This window comes from Ornithorhynchus anatinus, chromosome X1 (genome assembly GCF_004115215.2).
Source record: "Ornithorhynchus anatinus isolate Pmale09 chromosome X1, mOrnAna1.pri.v4, whole genome shotgun sequence".
Taxonomy (NCBI): Eukaryota; Metazoa; Chordata; class Mammalia; order Monotremata; family Ornithorhynchidae; genus Ornithorhynchus; species Ornithorhynchus anatinus.
Genome location: NC_041749.1, coordinates 14,569,062 through 14,582,376, shown reverse-complemented (window position 1 = coordinate 14,582,376; position 13,315 = coordinate 14,569,062). Strand labels below are relative to the sequence as shown.

The following is a 13,315-nucleotide window of genomic DNA, read 5'->3' as shown; positions in this document are numbered from 1 at the left end:
TCTCTCTCATTCAGCCCACGTATTCCATCTGTCACCAAATATTAACATTTCAACCACAACATTGCTAAAATCCGCCCTTCCCTCTCCATCCAAACTGCTACCAGGTTAATCCAAGCACTTCCCCTATCCTGCCTTGATTACTGCATCAACCTCCTTGCTGACTCCCTCCCTCCTGTCCCTTCCCCTCTCCAGTCCATACTTGACTCTGCTGCCTCAATCATTTTTCTGCAAAACCATTCAGATCGGGTTTTCCCACTCTTCAAGAACCTCCAGTAGTCGCCCATCCACCTACGCATCAAAACAAAATTCCTTACCATAGACCATAAAGTACTCAGTCAACTTGCCCCTTCCTCTTTATCTCCTGGTACTCCTATTACAACCCAGCCCATACATTTCACTCCTCTAAATGCCAATCTACTCTTTGCATCTCTACCTTGTCTAGCTCACCACCGACCTCTTGCCCATGTCCTAACTCTGGCCTGGAACACCCTCTCTTCATGTCCGATATGTGATCATTTTCTCCACTTCTGAAGCCTTAGTAAAAGCACACCTCCTCCAGAGACCTTCCCCAACTAAGCCCACATTTCCTTTTATCTCACTCCCTTCTGTGTCTCCCTTGCATTTGGATTGGCAACCCTTTATTCACCACCACCCCAGCCCCATGGCATTAGGAAGCAGCATGGCTCAGTGGAAAGAGCCCAGGCTTGGGAATGAGAGGCCATGGGTTCAAATCCCGGCTCTGCCACTTGTCAACTGTGTGACTGTGAACAACTTCTCTGTGCCTCAGTTACCTCATCTGTAAAATGGGGATGAAGACTGTGACCCTCATGTGGGACAACCTGATTACCCTGTATCTACCCCAGCGCTTAGAACAGTGCTCCGCACATAGTAAGCACTTAACAAATACCAACATTATTATTATTATCTATGTACCTATTACATAGGGACATTATTATAAATTTATTTATACTGTTTCCCCTTCTAGAGTGCAAGCTAAATGTGGGAAGGGGAATGTGTCTACCAACTCTGTTATACTGTACTCTCAGAAGCAGTTAGTAAGTACTGTGCACACAGTAAGCACTCAATAAAAACAGTTGAATTGAATTGAATAAATACGACTGATTGTGCCCAACAACTCTGTAGTACTGTACTTTTCCAAATACTTAATATTAAGTTTGTGCATGGGTAAATAGCATTGATTGATTGATGAGTTGATTAGTAGGAATGGGAGAGCTGAATGAATAAGTTGAAGTTTGAATACTGAGCAGTGTGGTCTAGTAGAAAGAGCATGAGCCTGAGAGTCTGAGTAGCTGGGTTCTAATTCCAATTCTGCTTTTTTTTTATGGTATTAGTTAAGTACCTAGTATGTGTCAGGCATTATACTAAGGGCTGGGGTAAGTACCAGCTAATCAGGTTGGATAGAGTCCATGACCCATGTGGGGTTTATAGTCTTAATCTCCGTTTTACAAATGAGGTCACTGAGGCACAGAGAAGTTAAGTGACTTGCCCAAGGTCTTAGAGTAGACAGGTGGCAGAGCTGGGATTAGAACCTAGGTCCTTTTAACTCCCAGGACCATGCTGTATCCACTAGACAACACTGTTTCTCACTTATCTCTTTTGACACTTGTCTGCTGTGTGACCTTGGGGAAGTCACTTAACTTCTCTGTGCCTCAGTCACAACATCGATAAATGGAGATTAAGACTGTGAGCTCTGTGTGGGACAGGACTATGTCCACCTTGGTTATCTCATATCTACCCCAGCACTTAGAACAGTGCCTGGCACATAGTAAGTGCTTCACAAATACCGTTAAAAAAAAGTCCGTGGTCAAGAGTTTCTGCTATTCAGCAAGTACTTGGGTGGCCATTCAAGGTTTTTGGAGGAGTGAAGAAATGCGTGTAGAGCAACGTTTTTGAAAAATGACCTGGGCACAGAGTGAAGAATGGACTAGAGAGCAGAGAGCCTGGAGTCAGGGAGACCAGTGAGGAGGCTGAAATTCTGAAATTAATGCAAGGTCAGAGTGTAGGGCACTGACCCATCAACCATTTGCATTGGTTTCTCTAGGAGAGGTGCACGTTGGGGGGCAGGAGCATTTCTACCTGGAGACTCACAGCTGCATTGCCATCCCGAAAGGTGAAGAAGGAGAGATGGAGATTTTTGTAGCCTCACAGTGCCCAATGGTACTTCAGGTGAGGACTGGTCACAATCCACTTAAGGTTGAATCCAGCAGGGGGTCTCAATGGAGGTGTGATTTGCATCAGAGGTGTTTGGTTCGATTATGGGGTGTCTTATGAAATCTACCAGTTTCTGGTAGAAGAGGTTGAACTATGACCCAACATGGTGCCGTGTCCCCTATGATTGGTCTCCTCCAGCCATATGATGCATTCTGCCACTCGCCAGGCACTTGCTCCTCTAGACTGCAAGCTCATTATGGGCAGGGAACATGTCTGCTAATTCTCCTGTATTGTACTCTCCCAAGCACTTAGAACAATGTTCTGCACCCAGTAAGCACTCAATAAATCCCACTGATTGATTGCTCCCCATGTGTGTCCCCGGTGGATGGTCTGCTCAGTCATATCAGAGATTCTGTCCTGCTGCCCCTGCCACAGCAGCCTCTCTGTCCCCTGGAAGGGTGGCAGCCCCCAGGGCTTGGGTATATGGATGGATATGCCCCAGATGGGCACAATTTCTTCCAAGGAGCTAGGTTAGAGCCACTTCAGTTTGCAAAACCCATCCGTTCCACTCCCTGCCCTCAAAATTCACATGTCCTCGAATTGACTCTGTCTCCCCAACCCCTGCAGAGGGAATCAGCTCCAGAGACAAATCCCACCTCCCTCTCCCCCCAGTGCTGCTCTCCTGTTTGCAAGATCGGGTGACTCCATAATTTCAACTATAAAGACAATCTGTCAGGCTCGTTTATCAGATCATCTTGAAGGATTTTATTTGATTAATGTGTCATAGTGCAGCATTCACCAATCTGTCCTGGAACGTTCTGCAGTGTGCTACATTCCAGGGTCTTGCTCGTGCTCCCAGAGAGCCCTCAGGTCTATATAGTGGTCTGCCCTGGAAATGCCTCTCACAGGAGTGAGGTCTGCCCCATGGGAGCAAGAACGGTTGGTTTTGAGTGGCATCCAGCCAGCCGGAGCCTTCATGTTGTTCCTCCTGCTGAAGCGATCCGTCCCAACCGATGCTTTCTTCCCATAGGATTTTGTTGCCAAGGCCTTGGATGTCCCATCCAACCGAATCACAGTTCGTGTGAAGAGACTGGGAGGAGGCTTTGGAGGGAAAGATTCCAGTAGCGCACTGCTCTGCACTGTGCTTGCTGTGGCAGCCCACAAGTAAGATGCCAAGCCAGAAAGAAAATAGGGCAGGCCAAAGAAAACAACTTCCCTGCTGTCTAAACAGGGAGCCGGGCCCGGGGGCTGGGCTGGGAGAGGCCGGGAAAGTGGTAAAGTTGGTGGTGTCTCTCTCAGGACTGGCCGCCCCGTACGCTGTATGCTGGACCGGGATGAGGATATGTTGGTGACAGGGGGAAGACATCCCTTCATGGCCTGCTATAAGGTACCGGAAACAGGGGACTGACCATAGGAGTCAGACAGTAAGGCAGTGAGCAAGTGTTCCAATTCCAGCTCTACCACGTTCTCACTGAGATGGTGGGTGAGAAAGGTGATGAAGTGTCAATCCCTTCATCTCCCTGAGCCTTGACTTTCTCCACCTATAAAGTGGGGAGGACATTGCTGGCAAAGCACTATTGGAAAACGTGCTTGAAAACCGTGCCTATTCTCCCTCTTGTCTTTAGCCCACACCCAAATTTGGGTGCTTGCCTGAAAATTTTCCCCTCCCTCAGGGTTTCTTGGAATAGCTATCAACTTTATATTGTTCCTTTGACACACCCTTTTGTAAGGAAATTCTGTTTCCCTTTCTAACCCTTGGGGTTTCCTTTGCAGATAAAAATGGGAAGGGAAGTTGGAAAGGAACAGAGAAGTAAAATATCAAGAGGTAATAACTGAGGTACTTGTCTTTGGATTAGGTTGGCTTCATGAAGGATGGGAGAGTGGTGGCTTTGGAGATCGATTACTACAACAACGCAGGCAACTCTGTAGCGATCTCTAGCAGCGTAAGTAATACCAACCTTTTTGGTCCTATGGTTGGAGAAAACCCAATACGCTTCCTCCACAAGCAAGCTTTAAGGAATTCACCTCAGAGGGCTCAGGAGAAGTCAGAGAAATGGACCTGGGAGTGAGGGAAAATAGGCCCTAGTATAATTTTTGAGACACTTTGAGTCGAAAGAGATAAAAATCTGGTGTTCTTTCCTGTGTTCACTTCTCACTGAACAGGTCATGAACAAAGCTTTACACCATCTAGACAATTGCTATAAAATCCCCAACATCCGGGCCACCGGGAAACTGTGCAAGACCAACCTGCCCTCCAACACGGCCTTCCGGGCCTTCGGGGGGCCCCAGGCATTGCTAATCACCGAGTCCTGGATGAGTGAAGTTGCCATGAAGTGTGGCTGCCCGCCTGAGGAAGTAAGAGGCAGAGAATCTCTGGCCGCTACATGTGGAAGACTCTGCTGATCTGTCTCTATAAAGACCACTAGTAGTTCTGACTGCCTCCCTCTGTGGGAAGAGCAGGGCCGCTTGGTCAGTTAGGTGGAGGGGGAAGGATGGGGCTTGGCAGTCATTTTTCTGTCTCCCTTGGGGCAGGTGCGGAGGTTGAACATGTACAGGGACGGGGACCTGACTCACTTCGACCAGAAACTGGTGGGTTCCACGCTGTCCCGGTGCTGGTCCGAATGCCTGGAGAGCTCCCAGTACCATGCCAGGCGGAGGGAGATTGAGAAGTTTAACAGGTCAGCAGGAGGGGACAAGGAGGAGATGGGAGAAGGGCAAAATGTCTTTGGTTGTGGGTTGTGAAGCTCCCAAAATTCTTTGGGAGGGCCCTATGGTCTGAAGTTGACTGTGAAGAGGGCCCAACCTGTCACTTTCCAACAGTAATAGTAGTAGCATTAGGAACAGTAGTAATAGTAATAATAGTAGTAGTTTTTATTTAGTGCTTATTCTATGCTGAGCACTACACTAAATGATGGGAAAGAATACCCAGTTGGGAATTAGACATAGCCTCTGTCCCTTGGGCAGCTCACAGTATTCTTGAAAAGTTTGAAGATTTCAAAATCAGAAGCACCAATTCCTCACGTGAGCTGTACTATGTGCCCCTCAAGTAATAAATGTTCAAAACCGAAATCCTACTCCTCCTGCCCTTCACCTAATTTTCCGTTGACAGTAGAAAACACCACCAAACTATCTCTGAAGCCAATAACATGGGCATTATTATTGATGCCTCCCTCTCTTTCAATCCCCATATTCAGTCTATCTCCAAATCCTCTTGGTTTTTACCTTCACGGCACTTCCAGAATGGTAAGAATGTTTGTAGGTGGAGACAAGCATTTAAAGATCTACAAAATCACAACAAACAGATAAGACAGGGGTGAGATAATCAGGAAAGGAGATATTCATTCAATCATTCATTCAATTGTGTTTATTGAGGGCTTACTGTGTGCAGAGCTCTGTACTAAGTGCTTGGGAGAGTATACTATGACAATAAACTGACACATTCCCTCCCCACAACATTCCCTCCCCACAATGAGTTTACGGTCTAAGAAAGGGGAAGACAGACATCAATGCAAATGAATAAATTACAGATATGTGCATAAGTTCTATGGGGCTGAGAGTAGGGAAGAGCAAAGGTCGGTAGTCTACTTGGAGAGAAGATTTGGGAATATCGGGAGACCTGAGGTAGATTTGAAAACAGCGATAGACATTGTAAATTCAAACACATCAGCCTGACAAAGGATAATGGCTTAGCGACTAGAGAAAAAAAAAGTTGGTATTTGTTAAGCGCTTACTATGTGCCGAGCGCTGTTCTAAGCGCTGGGGTAGACACAGGGGAATCAGGATGTCCCACGTGGGGCTCACAGTCTTAATCCTCATTTTACAGATGAGGTCAATGAGGCACAGAGAAGTTAAGTGACTTGCCCATGGTCACACAGCTGACAAGTGGCAGAGCTGGGATTTGAACTCATGACCTCTGACTCCAAAGCCCGTGCTCTTTCCACTGAGCCACACTGCTTCTCTTGGGCCTGGGCCCAGAGCTCTCTAGAGCTCTCTAGAGCTCAGGCCTGGGAGTCAAAAGGTCATAGGTTCTAATCCTGGCTCTGCTACTTGTCTGCTACATAACCTTGGGCAAGTCACTTCACTTCTCTGTGCCTCAGTTACCTCATCTGTAAAATGGGGATTGAGACTGTGAACTCACATGGGACAGAGACTGTGTCCAACCTGATCTGCCTGTATTCACCCCAGTGCTAAGTACAGTGCCTGGCACATAGTAAGTGTTTAGCAAATACCACTTTTACTGCCCATCTTTGCTTCCCTACCCATCCATTGACTGGATCTTTCTGTCATCTTTGAAAATGAACAGGAACGGAAGGAGGGTTTGGCAGGGTGTGTGTGTGTCTGTAATTTAGGTCAAAAGACCTGATGGAAAGGAGACGTTTCCCCAGTAATGGTGCCATCTCTTCACCAGGGAGAACTCTTGGAAGAAGAGAGGTTTGGCCATAATTCCCATCAAGTTTGGGCCCGGCTTTAGTTTTCCCTTCTCAAACCAGGTAATTGCTCTTGGTTTTCCCCGGGATGATGTTCAAGTTCAGATGTTTGTTTTGTATCCATTGCCTATTCAGTGTTGCAATTCAATGCTGAGAACCTTGAAAATTCCCTTTCGGAAGATCAGGGTGCAGAGGGCCCTTCTGAGAAAAGCAGTGTGGCCTGGTGGAAAAAATCACAAGACTAGAAGTCAGAGGACCTAGGATCCAATCCTGACTCTATCTCTTGCCTACTGTGTGACCTTAGGCAAGTCACTAAATTTCTCTGTGCCTCAGTTTCCTCATCTATAAAATGGGGATTGAATACCAGTTCTCCCAACTAGTTGGATTTTGAACCCCAAGTGGGAAAGAGACTGTCTGATTATCTTGTATCTAACCCAGCACTTTGTATAGGCTTAGCACATAATAAGCACTTCATAAGTAACATTATTATTAGCAGATGCTAGAGGTCCAGACTGCTCTGGTGACCTCCTGTCATAGATGTCCAAGCACCCAGAAGCCACCTTGACAACCTTCCAGGTGGCCATTTTCAGACAACCATTCAGACAAGCTTGCATATACTACCAAAAAGTTCTTTTTCACAGTTATGAAAATCTCTACTAAATCAAAAATCTCACCCAATCCGACAGTTGGGAAACACGTGGCAAAAGCGTTACTAAAAACTCCGGCTTTCCTCTCATCTTCTTTGATCGGCAGCCCCATCCTATTGGGTCCTGACCTTACATAGCCACATATAGAAGCATATGGAGGCTCTGAGCTCAACATTGCAGCCCTCAGGTGCTCCTGAGCATTTAGGTCCTTCTACCAGTCCTCCCTTCCCCTTCCCCTGATCCAATTTCCTGCTCCTATTGCTCTAGTCCTCAGGAAATGCATTCCAGCTGATGAGTTTTCTTTAGTGGTATTTGTTATGCATAGACTATGTGCCAGCCACTCTTCTCAGTAGTGGGGTAGATACAAGCTAATCAGGTTGGACACAGTCTAAGTTCACATGGGGTTCCCAGTCTTAATCCCCATTTTTCAGGTAAGGTAACTGAAGCACAGAGAAGTTAAGTGACTGATCCAAAGTCAAACGCCAGAGGAGTGACAGAGGGAGAATTAGAACCCAGTTCCTTCTGATTCCCAGGCCCTTGGTTTACCTACTAAGTCACTGTCTACCGCTGCTTCTGTTGTAATTTTCAACTCCCGCTTCAGGTGATCCCAGTGGGAAACAATTCAGGTGGAGGCTATATAAGGGCAGGATGGTAAAAGGAGTGTTTGTTAAATGCTGACTCTGTGCCAAGCACTAGGATAAATACAAGATAATTAGATCACATGGGGCTCATCGTCTAAGTAGAACATGATTAACCCCCCATTTTGTGAATAAGGCAAAGCAAAATTAACTGAATTGCCCAAGGTAGGTAGGTACTGCCTGCATTTATTCCGGCCAGGTGAACTGGCAGAAAGTGGAGGGGGAAGTCTCCAGCATCACTTTCTCCATGTCTTTCATGACTGTCAGATTGGGGTAAGAATTTTTTGAGTTAGAGATTTTCTTGACTTTGAGAAAAAGTAGGGATGGAGTTTGGGTGGGGGTTGCCCGAGCAGGTTCTAATTAGCCTAGATCTGTTGGGGCAAATGGCAGGTGCCTGATGGCCCTGATATACCTTTCCCCAGATGTTTTCCACGCCTCTGGTGTAATGAGAGTGGGTAAGTGAGAGGGAGAATTCATTCATTTATTCGTATCTGTTGAGCGTTTACTGTGTGCAGAGCACTATACTGAGCGCTTGGGAGAGTACGCTATAACAGTGAACAGGGACGTTCCCTGCCCACAGTGAGTTTACCGTCTAGAGGGGGAGACAAGTTGTGGCACACCAGCCTCTGGAGATACACTTCTGAACGCATCTACAGAGTCTTGTGCACATCATCTGTAACTCGCATAGAAACTGTGTGCAAATCTATGATGGCCTTATGATTTCTCGAATGTGGCCCTGGCAAAGCCCAGACCCCTGGCAAAGATGGAAGGGGTAGAAAAGGATGGTTATTGAGGTTGGGGTCCCTGAATGCCATCCTGCCTCTTCTCTGTAGACCAACACTCCTTTCCCTCCAGGGGCTGAGTCATGAAGGGATGCCTGACCTCTGCCCTACAGGCTCCTGTGACAATTGGATGGAGCAGCCAGACCCAGCTCCAGATAAGAGTTAGCCCTACTAAGGCACAGGGTGGTCCCTGTAGAAGATCAATCAATCAGTGGTATTTGTTGAGCGGTTTCCATGCTCCAAGCACTTTAATAATAATAATAATGAAAAATTGTGATATTTGTTAAGTGCTTACTATGTGCCAAGCACTATACTAAGTACTGGGGTAGATACAAGTAAATCAGTCTGGACACATTCCCTGTCCCACTTGGGGCTCACAGTCTCAATCCCCATTTTACAGATGAGGTAACTGAGGCACAGAGAAGTGAAATGTCTCGTCCAAGGTCACACAGCAGACAAGTGAAGGATCCAGAATTAGAACCCATGACTCCCAGGCCTGTGCTCTATGCACTATGCTATGTTGCTTCTCCACTGTAGGAAGTACTTGGGAGAATACAACAGAGTTGGTAGACACATTCCCTGCCTAAAATGAGTTTACAGTCTAGGGGGGATAGACACTGAAATAAATTTCAGATATCTGTGTAAATGCTGTGAGGCCAAGGGTGAATATCAAGGGATTAAGAGGTACAGATCCAAATGCACAGGCAATGGAGAAGGGAGAGGATGTCAGGGGCAAAACATGAGCAAAAACGTGGCCTATTGAAAAGAGCCTGGGCCTGGGAGTCTAAACCCAGCTCTGCCACTTGTCAGCTGTGTGACCTTGGGCAAGTCACTTAATTTTTCTGTGCCTCGGTTACCTCATCTGTAAAATGGGGATGAATACTCTGAGCCCATGTGGAACATGGAACTCTGTCCAAGATGATTTTCTTCTACCTATCCCAGTATTTGGCACAGAGTAAGTGCTTAACAAATACTGTTAAAACAGGAAAAAACTTAATTGGAGAAGGCCTGTTGGGGGTGATTTGACATTAAAAAGGGTTTGAAGGTGGGGAGAGCAGGGGTCTGTTGTTTATGGAGGGGGAGGGAATTGCAGGCCAGAGGGAGGAGGATGTGGGAAAGGGGTTGGCTGATCTGAATTAGAGGTTCAGTTGGACGTGATGCTTGTTGTCTGCTGGGATGATCTAGTTCTTTTGTGATGGCATTGGGCTGGCCTAATCCTTCTCCCACAGGGTGGTGCTTTGGTGCACGTGTACACAGATGGTTCTGTGCTTCTTAACCACGGTGGGGTCGAGATGGGCCAAGGACTTCACACCAAGATGATTCAGGTAAGCAGCCCCAGAAGAGTCTCTCTAATGAGAGACTGTCTTGAGGGCCAAGTCCCTGTCTGCTACCCCATCCCTAACAATGTTTTTGTTGGTGAACAATGCTGCTAAACAGCATTCAGATGCTTTTCTTGCTCCTTTCAATGTTTTTGAGCTGGTCTACCCCACAGTGGACTGAAGGGACAGAGGCTGTTGGAGAAGAAATGGCAGGGGCAACATATCCACACCCTTATCCTGGTCAGTCAGTCAGACTATTGTATTTATTGAGTGCTTACCATGTTCAGAACACTGTACTAAGTGCTTGGGAGAGTAGACTATAATAATACAAGACACATTCCCTGCCCCCAACAAGCTTACAGTCTAGAGGGAGGGGACAGACAATATAAATAAATTACAGATATGTACATAAGTGCTGTGGGGCTGGGAAGGGGAATGAACAAAGGGAGGAAGTCAGGGCAACACAGAAAAGAGTGGAAGAAAAGGCAAAGAGGGCTTAGTGAGAGAAGACCTCTTGGAGGAGATGCCCCTTCAATAAGGTTTTGAAGGCAGGGGAGAGTAATTTTTATCAGATTATGAAGAGGGAGAGCGTTCCAGGCCAGAGGCAGGAGTTGGGTAAGAGGCCAGCAGCAAGATAGACAAGATGGAGAGCCACTGAGAAAGGTAAGCATTAGAGGAGTGAAGTGTGTGAGTTGGGTTGTAATAGGAGAGTAGCAAGGTGAACTATGAGGGGGCAAGGTGATTGAGGGATTTTCCCACTCTATCCAAGCTTGCACTCTTTGTTCTTCACAAGGTGCCCTACCTACTGTACCTCATTCCCTTTTCTCCTGCTCTCCTCTCTCTCCATTAAATTCTATTCACCACATTCTCAGTCTTCAAAATCCTTCTGAAATCAGATTTTTTCAGGAAGGCTTTCTGAATTAATTTCTAATCTCCCCCACTGCTGCTACCTGAGCACTTCTGGGCCACCTGAGCACTCAACTATTCAGAATCTCCCATTCCCCCTTTTTCTTCCTCCTGTTTCTAAAGAACTTTAACATCCATCTCCTCCACTAGATTGTAAGGTCCTCGAGGGCAGAGACCATGCCTACCCATTCTGTTGTAGCATCCTCTGCGTGCAGTAGCTGGTCAGTAAATATTGTTGTTTGATTGATTGCACGTCGAGACAGCCGGGCCCTTCCTCTCCTGCAGGTAGCCAGCAGAGTCCTAGGAATCCCGGTGTCCAAGATCTACTTGTGCGAAACAAGCACCAGCACGGTGCCCAACACCTCCCCGACGGCCGCCTCCATCAGCACAGACATCAATGGGATGGCCATCCAGGTACGGACACGGCCAAGAAGCCCAGCTGTCTGGGCCGGCCTGGTGTTGTAGGGTGCAAGGACCTCCCCAAACACCTGATCCTCAAACAGTTTCATCATGTCCAGGTGCAAGGTGAAAGAATGCAAGGATCATTGGGACCTTTTGTTCCTGTTGGAAAAATGGGAGGAGGAGGGGAAAATAAGAGTAAATATCTGGTCTCATGGCCATGGAAGCAACTGATCTTGTAACAGAAGTTTGGGAGATTACATCAGAATTTTCATCTCTTTTCCTGAAACCATCTAGCTCCTGCCCTCCTTCTACCTAACCACATGGTGCTGCCAGTACCACTTCTGGACCCTTGCACTCAATTTTTTTAAATGGTATTTGCTAATCACATATCATATGCCAGGCACTCTACTAAGAGATGGGGTAGACACAAGCTAATCAGTTAGGACACAGTCCATGTCCCACATGGGACTCACAGTATAATCCCTATTTTACAGATGAGGTAACTGAGGCACAGAGAAGTTAATTGACTTGACCAACATCATATGGCAGACAAGTGGCCAAGTATTAAGTATTTTTGTGAAGTATTAGTTCTGTGAGCCCCCTGTGGGATAGGGACTATGTGCAATATGATATGCAGATATCCATCCCAGCACTTAGTGCCTGACACATAGAAAGTGCTTAACAGATACCATTTTAAAAAATGGCAGTGCAGGATTGGAAGCCAGGTCCTTCTGACTCCCAGGGCTGTGCTCAGTCCAGTAGGCCATGCTGCTTTTCAGTCAAGCAATGGTATTGCTTTCTCTACACTCATCAATAATCATAAACCCTTGGAAGAGTACGTTAGAGGTGATTAACATCATCCTTCTTCTCAAGGGACTTTCAACCTAGTGACCAGGAAAGGAAGAACTGAAGACAGGTATACAGATAAGGAGGAGCAACAGAGTTTGAGAAGCAGCATGGCCTAGTAGAAAGAGCACCAGGGCCTGGGAGCCAGAAGAACTTTCATTCATTCATTCATTCATTCATTCATTCAATAGTCTTTATTGAGCGCTTACTATGTGCAGTGCACTGTACTAAGCGCTTGGAATGTACAACTCGGTAACAGAGACAGTCCCTGCCCTTTGACAGGTGCACAGTCTAATCGGGGGAGACGGACAGACAAGAACAGTGGCAATAAATAGAATCGAGGGGATGAACATCTCATTAAAACAATAGCAAATAAATAGAATCAAGGCAATGTACATCTCATTAACAAAATAAATACGGTAATGAAAATATATACAGTTGAGTCAGAGTCTGTGACTAATTCCCACCCACGCATGGATTTTTTTTCCCCTCCCAGTGCTTAGTACAGTGCACACCGCGTAGCCTACTAGAAAGAGCAGAGGTGCGGGAGCCAGAGGACCCGGCTTCTAATCCTGACTCCGCCACTTGTCTGCTGGGTGACCCCGGGCAAGTCACTTCCCTTCTCTGGGCCTCGGTTTCCTCATCTGTAAAATGGGGATTGAGACCGTAGACCCTATGTGGGACCGACCTAATCAGCTTCTATGTACCCCTGTGTTTAGTACAGTGCCTGCTACCGAGTAAGTCTTTATGAAACACCATTTTAAAACCAAACAAACAAAAAACCGCTTAATAAATACTGTCATCACAGCAGGAGCCAGGCCAAAGAAGGCTTTTAGAAGTGGATCGGGTAATGGATCGGGTAACCGGGGAAGCAGCTTGGCCTAGTGGCCAGGGCACGGACCTGGGAGTCAGAAGGACCTGGGTTCTAATCCTGGGCTCTGCCCCTTGTCCGCTGGGTGACCCTGGGAAAGTCCTTCCCTTCTTCTGTGCCTCGGTTTCTTCGTCTGTAAAACGGGGATTACGACTGTGAGCCCCAGGTAGGACAGGGGCCGCGTCCGACTACATTTGCTTGTATCCACTCCAGCGCTTAGCAGAGCGGCCGGTGGGCAGTAAGCGCTTAATGAAGGCCACAGTCATTGTGGCTATTATTCATTCATTCAATCGTATTCATTGAGC

The 13,315-nt window shown here is 46.8% G+C and overlaps 1 protein-coding gene across 1 annotated transcript in view; it reads left to right on the top strand.

The window, feature by feature from the left end:
* LOC100078370 (xanthine dehydrogenase/oxidase-like) overlaps positions 1-13,315 on the top strand; it is a 44,731-nt gene that overhangs the window by 21,986 nt on the left and 9,430 nt on the right. The window contains exons 21-29 of the mRNA XM_029051827.1: positions 2,063-2,187; positions 3,203-3,336; positions 3,472-3,559; positions 4,029-4,115; positions 4,336-4,527; positions 4,705-4,850; positions 6,581-6,662; positions 9,896-9,991; positions 11,177-11,305. Coding sequence (XP_028907660.1) covers positions 2,063-2,187; positions 3,203-3,336; positions 3,472-3,559; positions 4,029-4,115; positions 4,336-4,527; positions 4,705-4,850; positions 6,581-6,662; positions 9,896-9,991; positions 11,177-11,305 — 1,079 coding nt within the window. The remainder of the gene's footprint in view (positions 1-2,062; positions 2,188-3,202; positions 3,337-3,471; positions 3,560-4,028; positions 4,116-4,335; positions 4,528-4,704; positions 4,851-6,580; positions 6,663-9,895; positions 9,992-11,176; positions 11,306-13,315) is intronic.